The 11,568-nt window shown below is 42.2% G+C and overlaps 1 protein-coding gene across 1 annotated transcript in view; it reads right to left on the minus strand.

Annotated features, from left to right (window-relative positions):
* ITGA8 (integrin subunit alpha 8) overlaps positions 1-11,568 on the minus strand; it is a 272,754-nt gene that overhangs the window by 9,685 nt on the left and 251,501 nt on the right. The window contains exon 29 of the mRNA XM_004712640.2: positions 6,761-6,862. Coding sequence (XP_004712697.2) covers positions 6,761-6,862 — 102 coding nt within the window. The remainder of the gene's footprint in view (positions 1-6,760; positions 6,863-11,568) is intronic.

Raw genomic sequence — 11,568 nt, forward strand, 5'->3', positions numbered from 1 at the left:
TTAAATTGGCATTCTATGATGTTCACCTTCCCGACACAACTGCTGAAGACAAAGTGGGTGAATAAGCAAATGTGGTGAAGAAAGCTGATGGTGCTTGGATGTCAAAAGATATAGTGTCTGGGGTCTTAAAAGTTTGAAGGTAAACAAGTGGTCATCTAGCTGAGAAGCAACAAAGCCCACATGAAGAAGCACACCAGCCTTGTGTGATCACGAGGTGTCGAAGGGATCAGGTGTCAGGCATCATCAGAACAAAAAATCATAGTGAGGGGAGGAGTGTCGAGTGGAGATCAAAAGCCCATTTTTTAGGCCACTGGACATCCCCTTACAGAAGGGTCTCAAAGAGGAGATGAGCCACTCAGGGTGTGATTTAGCATCAATGAAACATACAACTTTCCTCTAGTTCCTAAATGCTTCCTCCTTCCTCACTATCATGATCCCAATTCTACCTTATAAATCTGGCTAGACCAGAGGATGTACACTGGTACAGACAGGAACTGAAAACACAGGGAATCTAGGACGGATGATTCCTTCAGGACCAGTGGTGGGAGTGGTGATACTGGGAGAGTGGAGGGAGGGGAAAAATGAGGAGCTGATGCCAGGGGCTTAGGTGGAGAGCAAATGTTTTGAGAATGATGAAGGCAATGAATGTACAAATGTGCTTTACACCATTGATGTATGTATGGATTGTGATGAGTTGTATGAGCCCCTAATAAAAGGATTAAAAAAAAAGATGGATGGCCGCCGTGGCTGCAACCATGGGCTAAAGCGTATCAATATGAGGATGGCACAGGACCGGGCGTCGCTTCAATCTGTTGTACATGGTGTTGCTGTGAGTTGTGGCGGACTTGATAGCACTGCCTAACACCGATAAGTTGGGTCCAAGGCAGAAGCTACATTTAGAAATAAATGTTTCCTTTAACAACACAAGTTTGACTTGAGATATTTCAAATGCTTTAAGAAACAAAACTAGCTATTGTTGAGTAACTGAAGTACTTAAAAAACTTAGGGAGAAAATGCAAATACACACCAATTAATAAATGAACTGTGTTGATTTTAAAAGAATGTATCAAGCACTTTGGCAATTTAAATAAATAGTATAAACTTTTACAATTCACTTCTTATAATTACCTGTAATTTTATGAAGTGGGACCTATAAATTGTACATTATTTACCCATATCTTTGGGGTTGATTATGACTCATAGTGCACCTGTAGGGCAGAGCCGAGCTTCCCCCAAGGCCCCCCAGGCTGTAAATCTTTGTAGAAGCAGACAGCCATGTCTTTGTCCTTTGGAGTGGTTGGTGGGTTCGAACTGCCGACCTTTCACCTGGCAGCTGAGTGCTTGAGCACTGGGCCACCAGGGCCCCTTGTAAAAGGTTTTAATTTTCTTAAAGTGGTACTAAGAAAGGAACATTTAATCTTACCTTCATTGTGCCATAAATCTTATTGTTCTTTGTTAGGTTACAAGAACATAAATAAACCTTTAATATGCCTACATTTTGTCAATGACATTTATGATATGTTTTTGTATATTTTGACCAAGTACTAAGGTAGAAGGGAAAAGCTCCCTTGTATTTGCAACTATAATTAATGTGGACATCTGTATTTATATATCACAAAATCTTGGGTAAACATACTTCATTGGGGTCACAGGATGTTTTAAATAAATGTATCAAGGCACCTACCCAACATTGCCATTTTGAACAAAATCATAACATCAAATGATTCAGTGGAACACATGCTTTGTTAACATTGAAATAAAAATGAAACAAGCAGTTTCTTCCATAAGTTTGAATTCTAAACAATAGTTTAATAGCTGAATTACATTGTAATGAGCTGAAGTTTGGCTAACAAGTCTCAAAGCCCAAAAGGCTACGCAGTTTATGGGTGATTTTGGGGGTAAGAATTTTCATGAAATAGTTTATCATAACCTTTGGAGTTAAAATAGACAATGACACTCCTAGAGATACATCATGCACTTTTGGCTTTAGATGCATGGTCTAAAATACCAACCAAAGTTCATTGCTGACCTAAAGAATGCGTTCAGTTAACAATTTTCTTTTTTCTTGGCTGGGCTTTCATGATGAAAATATTCACTCCTATCCCTTTTGCATCATGTAACCTTTCCCTCACCTCGAAACATGACATGTGTGACGCTGCATGAGAAATTCATTTGATACACACACACATAGTGTGCACAGAGCAGGGTTGCTCTGTCCTTCACTCTGCACTGCTTTGTACACCCCGAGAGAGGACTGCGTTCGGACCACACTGAAGCAAGAACACAAACAAATGAGTCATCCCACCCAAGAGTCTAGGAAGTTCATATTGTCTAGTCTTCTTGCAGAAGAAGGTACAAAGGCACTCCCCCACCCATTTACCAAGTATGGATTGGGGGTGCTGATAGTTTCCAAATGACTTATTCTAACGGTTTCTTGAAAGTAACAAATGTACCTTCTACTGGGCTCTTTTCCCAAGATAAGAATGAGAAGATCTTGAGAAGAAATCACTAGTCACAAATGACTGTCAGTTGCCCAATCAAGCCGCAGCAAGAATGGCCCCGAGTTACAGTTATACTCCCAAGTTCTCCAGCAAGCCATTAGCGCGAGGTTTGAAAGTACCTTTTCCTAAACGTTTTCCCAAGAACCTTTACCTAAATGGTGTGGTAAATCATCTACATCAGATAACATGAATTCTTCCTTGCTTGTTTTTCATGCATTGTATTGTGGGGTGGGGTGGGGTGGCGCAGCCTGTATCTGCTCATTGTATGGATTTTCTCAGATGTGTTGAGAACAGCAGGCGGTCACCCGTGGCCAGCACAGAAAGATGCGATTCAGTTGACGGAATCGCCGATAACATGTGTTTCTGCTATGGAACAGAAGCTCAGAGTAAACAAAGACAGCCTAGATTTATCTCTCTTAGAACCACAAGGCTTTGAACCTCTTTGGACAAGCACTGTATATTAAAAACCCAAGCCTTTGTTTCCAAGGTTGCACATAATGCAGCAGACAGAGGGGAGGAGAGGGGGGAGGAAGAGAGACAGAGAGAGAGTCTAAATGAAGAAAGATGTGGTAGTCCTTGCTTCAAAATACCACCAAGGTTTACGCAAACATTTTGACTGTGCACATATTAATTGCTATTTCTAATCTGGGCTTGCAATTTAGCCAGAGAAAGTCCGCTATTTGGGGAAGGTTGCTAAAGTTTACTGAGATATCACTTTGCTTCAGATACGATGCTAGGGCTTTATAAAAATCATTGTATTACTCTTCACGCTTCTTCAGGCATATGTTAACAGCCTCAAGGTGTTGAGTGATTTCCCCGATGGTCTCACAGAGTTTCTTTGGTCTCCGTGGACTTTCTTTGGTGCTGCCTGCATGCTCGAGGTTTTCAAAGCTGGCTTCACACCAGAATCACTATTTGCAGAGATTTTAAACCAGTGTGAAACCCCACCCCCATGTCCACCCCCGCTCTTGAGTCATTTCTGATTCCAATTCATAGGGACGCTGGAGGACAGTACCGGGGAGGACAACCAGAGGGGCTGTCCGAGACTGCAATCTTTATGGAAAGGAGCCCTGTGAGTGCAGTGAGTAACTTTTTGGACTGCTAATCACAGGGTCGGTGGTTCACATCCACCAGCCACTCCATAGGAGAAAGATGAGCCTGTAAAAGATATACAATCTCAGAAACCCTCCATAATAGTTCTTATGACTCAGAATGAACTCAATACAGTGGGTGTGGGATTTTGGAATCTTTATGAAACCAGACTGTCACATCTTTTTCTCTCAGAATATTTGGTGAGTTTGGACCTCTGACCTTTCTTTCCTTTCTATTAGCAGCCGAGTGCTTTTAACCTCTGCGCCAGCAGGCCTCCTTGGCCACACCTCAGGCCTACTCAGTCTCAATATTTGGGAAGACCTTTAGCCTGAATATCTATTTTAAGTTACACCTGTAATGATTCTGTTGTATACTCATGGTTGAGAATCACCGATCACTGAAAGATTTCATTTAAATGACTGAAAATATGGACTGACAAATTCCATAGGCTGTTGAGTCAATTCTGAGCCAGAACAGAACTGCCCGGATGGGTTTCCAAGAGCGCGTTCTTTATGGGAGCGAATGGCCAGTCTTTTCACCCTTGGAGTGGCTGCTGTGTTTGACTGCTGACCTTTTAGTTAGCAACCAAGTTGTTTAACCCTTGCACCACCAGGCTTTTAGATTCGCAATGAAAGATTTAAAAAGTATAATGATTTTTTTTTATCATTTTATTGGGGGCTCATACAGCTCATCACAATCCATCCATCCATCCATTGTGTCAAGCACATTTGTACATTTATTGCCCTCATCATTCTCAAAATATTTGCCCTCCACTTAGGCCTTTGGTATCAGCTCCTCATTTTTCCCCTCCCTCCAAGCTACCCCTCCCCCATCCCTCATGAACCCTTGATAATTTATAAATTATTATTTTGTCGGGTCTTACACTGTCCGATGTCTCCCTTCACCCACTTTTCTTCTTGTCTGTGCCCCAGAGAGGAGGTTATATCATAATGAATTTTTAAGATTCAGCCTAATAAGAGATTTATGGGACCGGACAACAGAAAAGTGGGCGAAGGGAGAGGTTGGACAGGGCAAGATATGACAAAATAGTAATTTATAAATTAAGGGCTCATGAGGGAGGGGGGAGCAAGGAGGGAGGGGAAAAATGGGGACCTAATGCTGGGGGCTTAAGTGGAGAGGAAATGTTTTGGGAATGATGAGGGCAATGAATGTACAAATGCGCTTTACACAATTGATGTATGTATGGATTGTGATAAGAATTGTATGAGTCCCTAATAAAATGATTTGAAAAAAAGTACAATTTTCAAAGGAAAAAAAGATTTATGATCATATTAATTTATATACAACCACAAACAGTGGTTTTCAAACTTTACTGTGCATATGCATCATATGGGAATCCTAGGAACCTGAAAATTCCATCTCAGTAAATCTGGAGTGTAATTGAGTCTGTGCTTGTACTAGTCTCCCAGGCAATGCTGATGCTCCTCATCTGCAAAACACATTCTGTGTACCCAGCACCTGGGACCAAGTGAGGACTTGTAAATAGCAAGAGTGCTTCAACAAGTCTATGGAAAAAGTTCATGATCTTGTAATTACATCTTTCCAAGAACGGTTTGAAGCCCCCTCTCATATCTATTGAAGAGCTAAAAGAGGAATGCTCGAAGCTTATTGCTTTCCAGAGCCCTAGCTCAGATCATCTTCCCACAGAACTTTGAAGGCAGAGGTTTGCTCCCCCTTCCTAGTTAACCGTTTTCATTCATTTTTCCGTTCTCTCTGAGGATGATGACAGAGGTTGTACGGTAGCAGGTATCTTGGTGTCAGGAGCCCTGGTGGCATAGTGGGTTAAGGATTGGGATGCTCACCATAGGTCAGCAGTTCAAAGTCACCAGTTGCTCCACGGAAGAAAGATGAAGCTTTCTACTCCCATAAACAGCTACAATTGCAGAAACCCATGGGGTAGTTCTACCCTGTCCTGTCGGGTCCCTATGAGTCTGAATGGACTCAATGTCAGTGAGTTTGTTGTGGGTGCTTTTTTTGTTTTGAAGCGGGGTGGGTGGCATTAATAGCTAACCATTAGGGACCCTACACTCTTGTAGAGAAGACTCAAAACAGTTTACATTCAACTACTAGCAGTATGGTAGCCAATTCGAATTTACTCAAGGGCACCTGGTGAACAGCTTCTGAAAGCTTGAAACCTCTATGGGCGGTCCTCTGTGCACACGGGTTTGCCTTAAGTCAGAACGGACTTACTGGAAACCACCGCCACCACCACTAATAATATCTAACAGCCACCATTTAACACACCAATTCAAAGGAGGCTCAGTGCATTCCTTTCCCCAGCACCTAAGTAGGTGTCTTTGCATAGAAAGGAGAAATGATCCCCCAAGTTCAAATCGCTGGCCTCCAGCAGAGAGTCACTAAGGAAGTCTTTTCTTTCCTGCCCATTTGACTTCTTGTGGTACCATTAAAATGAAAAGAATTCTGTATGATTTCAACAATCGCTGCTATCTGGACGTTTCCAAAACAGATCTTTTGAGGGAAAAAGAAAAAGGGACTGATCCTGTCGGGTTATGCTCTGGGTAGAAATGTCGATGGGAAGTTTGAACCCAGATCAAAGGCTCTAGGGCACTTCCCAAGGCTGAAAGAGGAAATAGGGGTCTAAGAGTGAAGCGTTCCTCCCATCAGTAGAAACACTTATATGTAGCATATGTTGAATAGTATTTAAAAAAAGTATAATTTCAATTAATTATTCATGCTGCTCTTTTGAAATTTTTATGTTTCTGTTGATTTTTTAAATAATTTAAGTACTTGTTTCTGCTCCTAATGGCATACTGTCAACATTTTAAAATGTTTAAAATCATTTAAAAATTAAAGTAATTGTGAAATATGTGTAATGAATCATTCCAACCATTTTTATGTGCCACTGATTACATGCACCGTATTGTTCAAGAATCACCACAATCCATTTTCAAATAATTTCACCACCCTTAACAAAAATGCTGTACCACTTAAGCAATTACCTCCCTACCCCCAATTAACCTCTTCTACCCATGGCAAAACCAGACTCATTGATTGGTTCTGGCTCATCAAGACCTTGTAGGACACAGTAGAACTGCCCCCAGAGGGTTTCCCAAGCTGTAAATCTTTATGGAAGCAGACTGCCGCCTGCTTCTCCCACATGTGTTGCTCTTTGTAAAGATACTCACTGCGATGCTGCCTTGTGGGAGTTTCTCTGGCTGATCTTTATAAGGCATCTTCTTGACTTCAAAGGACACCAGGGATGCAAGAGCATAGGGGTCATTTTTTCTCTGAAAGCAGAAATACGTGACTTAGATGTATAAAGCGCCTAAGAGCTGTGGATGGCATTCATCCACTTGTTTTTAGTACTTTCCATCTAAAAGCAAAATTCCCTCCATCCTTTTTTTTCCTTTTTCCTTGCCTTTTCTTGTCTTTCCATTCATCCAGTCAACCTGATGACAGTGAGTTTGGTGTTTTGGTTTTGAGATTTATTGTATCTATAAGGGAAAATATTACACTGGTGTCATACTGAGTATTTCTGCCTACCTTGGGGGTTGGCAGTATAACATTGATACCTTGAAATAGACCAACATGGGAATGTTTACACCAAAGAAATCAGCAGGTGCTACAACCCCCCCAAACCAAACTCTTTGTCATTGAGTTCCGTTTTCAAGGCTGCAGTCTTTGAGAAGTAGTTGGCCAGGCTTTTCTTCCAAGTGGACGCAACCCCCAACTCTTTGGACAACAGACAAGCCCACCATGTGCGCCACCAAGGGACTCCTGATGGCTGGTGTCGGTTGCTGAAGGTTCAATTCCTTCAGTGATTGAATCAGACCTCTGGATCAATGAGATTAGCAAGTGCAGAAGCGATGAAGGAGAAGGTGATGAGATAGAACCAGAACTGCAGTTGATGATAAAGAATGCTGACATGCTCTCATCACCATTATTTAGCTTAGTGATGCAAACTGACTCGGTCTGAGGCCTGAGCCAATTAGGAGGCAGACAAGTAATCTAAAATCAATGGGACCGTTAGGCCAATTTGTTTCTATGTTAAGTGTATTCTCCATTATTAGGGTCTCTTCCACCTTTCTCAATAGAAAGATGTAATTTGTCATTTTTTCTAAAATGCACTGGAGTGCCCAGGTGTGGGGGCAGTGGGCTACTACACTACCTGATCAATTTTGACAGGTTGGCATCAAAGATACACTAGCTTTGTGGTTGTAGATCCTGGGCCTGGCGCAGGTAATCGCTCAGTTTGTGGAAAGCATGATCATAAACAGACTGAGGTTATGGAGTCCCTGCTCAGAGTTGAACACTTTCAGCTGTCTCTTTATACGACAACTATACAATCTTTTTTTGGACAACTATACACTCTTATGTGAGAAGAAAAACCAAACAAAACTCCTCTCCCATGCAGTGATTTACTCATGGAATAGCAATCATTGCCATATTGTGGGCAATTTAGGATACAAAATCCAGCTGGGGTTCATATCCCCTGACAATATCTTGGACCTTCAATTTGCCCCAGCTAGCTATTAATCCTTTGAATAGGCCTGCTTCCTCTGTCATTTCTGCATCATTTAAACTGTGGTTTGCAGCCCTCTGGCTGCCTCTATTATGCTCAATGATTTGCTTATGGGCATAGCACTAATAAAATTTACAGCGTAGACAACAAATGGAGAATGAAGCTTTTTAGCTGGTTAAATATCTAGTGTGTTTGCCATCTCTAAGGGTTCTTTCACAGCCATGTTCTGCCTGCTTAATTTTTTCCTCAATAATTATTTTTAACTGCCCCTCCATTTTATGTAGCCCATGTTTAAACCATTGCCATTTGCCAGAAACATAGTCTTATGAGACAACAAAACCTCAGCAATTATGGATAAAATTGTAAAGGAAGTTTCTGTTTCAAGCACCCATAAAAGAGCATCGACTAGGATTAAGCTAAATCAAGTCTTTTTCTGGGCAGTTCACATGTGTATCACGTTGGCAGGCACAACCATAATGTGACAATTCATGTCAACCCCAAGTTGTAAACCTTTGGATTGCTGTTGCTAGTTATTGCTAAGTTGATTCTGACTGATGGTGATCCTGTGTGTTATGAAATAGAACTGATCCATGGTGTTTTTTTCACTGTAATCCATGTGGGAGCAGGTTTCCAGGTCTTTCTTCTGAAGCACCACGGGGTAGGATGGACCTGACAACCTTTAGGTTAGCAGTGGATCATGCATGCTTTGTCTACCTAGGGACCAGTAACCTTGAGTGTTGTTGTTGTTTTTGTTGTTGGGTGTGGTTGAGTTGGTTCTGATTCCTAGTGACTCCATGTGACAGAACTGTCCCATGGGGGTTTTAGGCTGTAATCTATTCAAATGCAAATTATCCGCCCTTTTTCTCATGGAGCTGCTGGGTGGATTTGAACCACCAACCTTTGATTTGATGCCAAGGTTCCCGAGTCTGAATTAAGATGGCAGAACTAGTTTACTTCTTTCTGGGTTGTACAATAGTATAATAAAAATCTTAAAAATTTCCCATTATCATATCACTATGAATGAGGAGAAGTGTGGAGTGGGGACCCAAAGACCATCTGTAGGCAACTGGACATCCCCTTACAGAAGGGTTGCAGAGAGAAGAGCCAGTCAGGATGCAGTGTAGCAAAGATGAAACATACAACCTTCCTCTAGTTCCTAAATGCTTCCCTTCCCCCTTTCCCCCACCCCATCCCTACTATCATGATCCTAATTCTACCTTACATATCCGGCTAGACCAGCTGATTTACACTGGTACAGATTGGAACTAGAAACACAGGGAATCCAGGGTGGATGATCCCTTCAGGACCAGTGGTATCGTCACTTTCACCACTGGTCCTGACGGGATCATCTGTCCTGGATTCCCTGTGTTTCCAGTTCCTGTCTGTACCATTGTACATCCTCTGGTCTAGCCAGATTTGTAAGGTAGAATTGGGATCATGATAGTGGGGGAGGAAGAAGCATTTAAGAACTAGAGGAAAGTTGTATGTTTCATCATTGCTACACTGTACCCAGACTGGCTGGTCTCCTCCCCGCAACCCTTCTGTAAAGGGACGTCCAGTTGCCTACAAATGGGCTTTGGGTCTCCACTCTGCACTCCCCCTCATTCACAATGATATGATTTTTTTGTTCTTTGATGCCTGATACCTGATCCATTCGACACCTCGTGATCACACAGGATGGTGTACTTCTTCCGTGTGGGTTTTGTTGCTTCTGAGCTAGATGGCCACTTGTTTACCTTCAAGCCTTTAAGACCCCAGATACTAGTGTTTTGCCTTGGTGTGGTGGGGTCAGATCGGCCACAATCCCTAGTGTGTCTCCAGTGTTGTCCCCTGTAGGGCTATAAGTCAGTGTGGGATGGGGCCAGCCATAGGGTCCTCTCTGTGCATTGGCTACTCTGAGCGGGGATATCGTCCTCAAGGCTTGGTGGGCCAGGATGGCTCCAGTCTCTTCCTCTCCCTTCATTTGCTCCCGCTTCCATCTGGGTATGGTAGGTCAGTTCCTTTCTCCCACCAGAAGGTCTGGTGTCATTCTCTGCAGGACACATTTCCAGGGTGGGGGTCAGGCTGGTTGGATTTTTTTCATGCATGTTTTGACACTCCCTTACATTCAGCATGAGTAGAGTCAGATCAGGAGCATTAGTGGTTCGGTGGTAGACCAGGGTTTGATGCCTGGCCTATGCAACTCATGAGTGGCCATCAGTCAGTGGAGGCTTGAGTATTGCTGTGATGTTAAATAGGTTTCAACAGAGCTTCTAGATTGTGACGGACCAGGAGTCGGTCCAGTCCCACTATGCATGGAGTCACCTTGAGTTGGGGCCTTCTGAAGGCCTTCCAGGTCAAAACGCCACTTCCGGAGATGCAGAGGAGAGGAGCACACGTCATTCTGTGTGTACCCAAAGCCATATCCCAATTTTCTCCACTTCCACAGCCTGTGCTATTTCAGATTTGGAAGTCCAAAGCTAAAGAGGAGTGGTTTGTTGTGAGCTCTGTCAAAGAATATGCTGAGTAGTGGAAATCTTTTTAGAAATATATTGTGAATTAGGTAAAGGTTTACAAAGCAGGCCATCAGTTTTACCATTCAACAACTCATCAAGCCATGCAATAGCTAGCTCTAATTCCATGACTGTTTTGCACCTCTTCCCCTTCACCTAAGTTAACATTTGTCTCTCCACCTGTGACGTTCCTGCCCTCCCTTACTCTCCTACCCCTGGTAACTAGCAAAGTCTGTTTCTTTTAGTGTAAAAATCTGTTCAGATTTTTTTTTATAATAGTGGTTGCATGCAATATTTGTCCTTTGTCATTGACTCATTTCACTCAGCAGGATGTCCTGCAGGATCACGTATGAGTGTTCCCTCTATTCATCCTTAGTCTGTTAATGGTGTGTAGTGTGTTCTACTGCGTATGTGTGTCAGACTCTATTTCCCCATCCTTTCACCAATGAACATTTAGGTTGTCTCCCTCTTTTTTCTATTGTGAACAGTCTAGCAGTGAACATGGGCTTGTATCTGTCTATCCTGACTACCACTCTTATTTCTTTAGGGTACATTATATGTACCCTAAATATATATTATATTTATATTTCTAACATTTTGAGGAAGCACCATACCACTTTCTATAGTGCTTGTCTAGTCCCACTAGCAGTGTATGAGGGTTTCTATCTCTCTGAACCCTCTCCAGCATTTGTTGCTTTCTGTTTTTTTTAACATTGCTCTCAGTACTGAAGTGAGGTGATATTTCATTATTGTTTTCATTTGCACTTCTTAAATGGCTAGTGATTGGGAGCCTTTCCTCAGATGTTTCTTGGCTATGTGGATGTCTTCTTTGGTAAACTGTCTTTTCATGTCTCTGCTCATTTTCAAATCTAATCATTCATCTTCTGCTTGTTGAGGTGTTGAACTTTTCTATAGATTTTAGATATTAGTACCTTGTCTGATATGTCATTGCCAAAGATGGTTTTTTCTTTCTTCACAT

This window comes from Echinops telfairi, unplaced genomic scaffold, assembly GCF_000313985.2.
Source record: "Echinops telfairi isolate 266 unplaced genomic scaffold, ASM31398v2 ScPeMD7_7473;HRSCAF=8511, whole genome shotgun sequence".
NCBI classification, from domain to species: domain Eukaryota; kingdom Metazoa; phylum Chordata; class Mammalia; order Afrosoricida; family Tenrecidae; genus Echinops; species Echinops telfairi.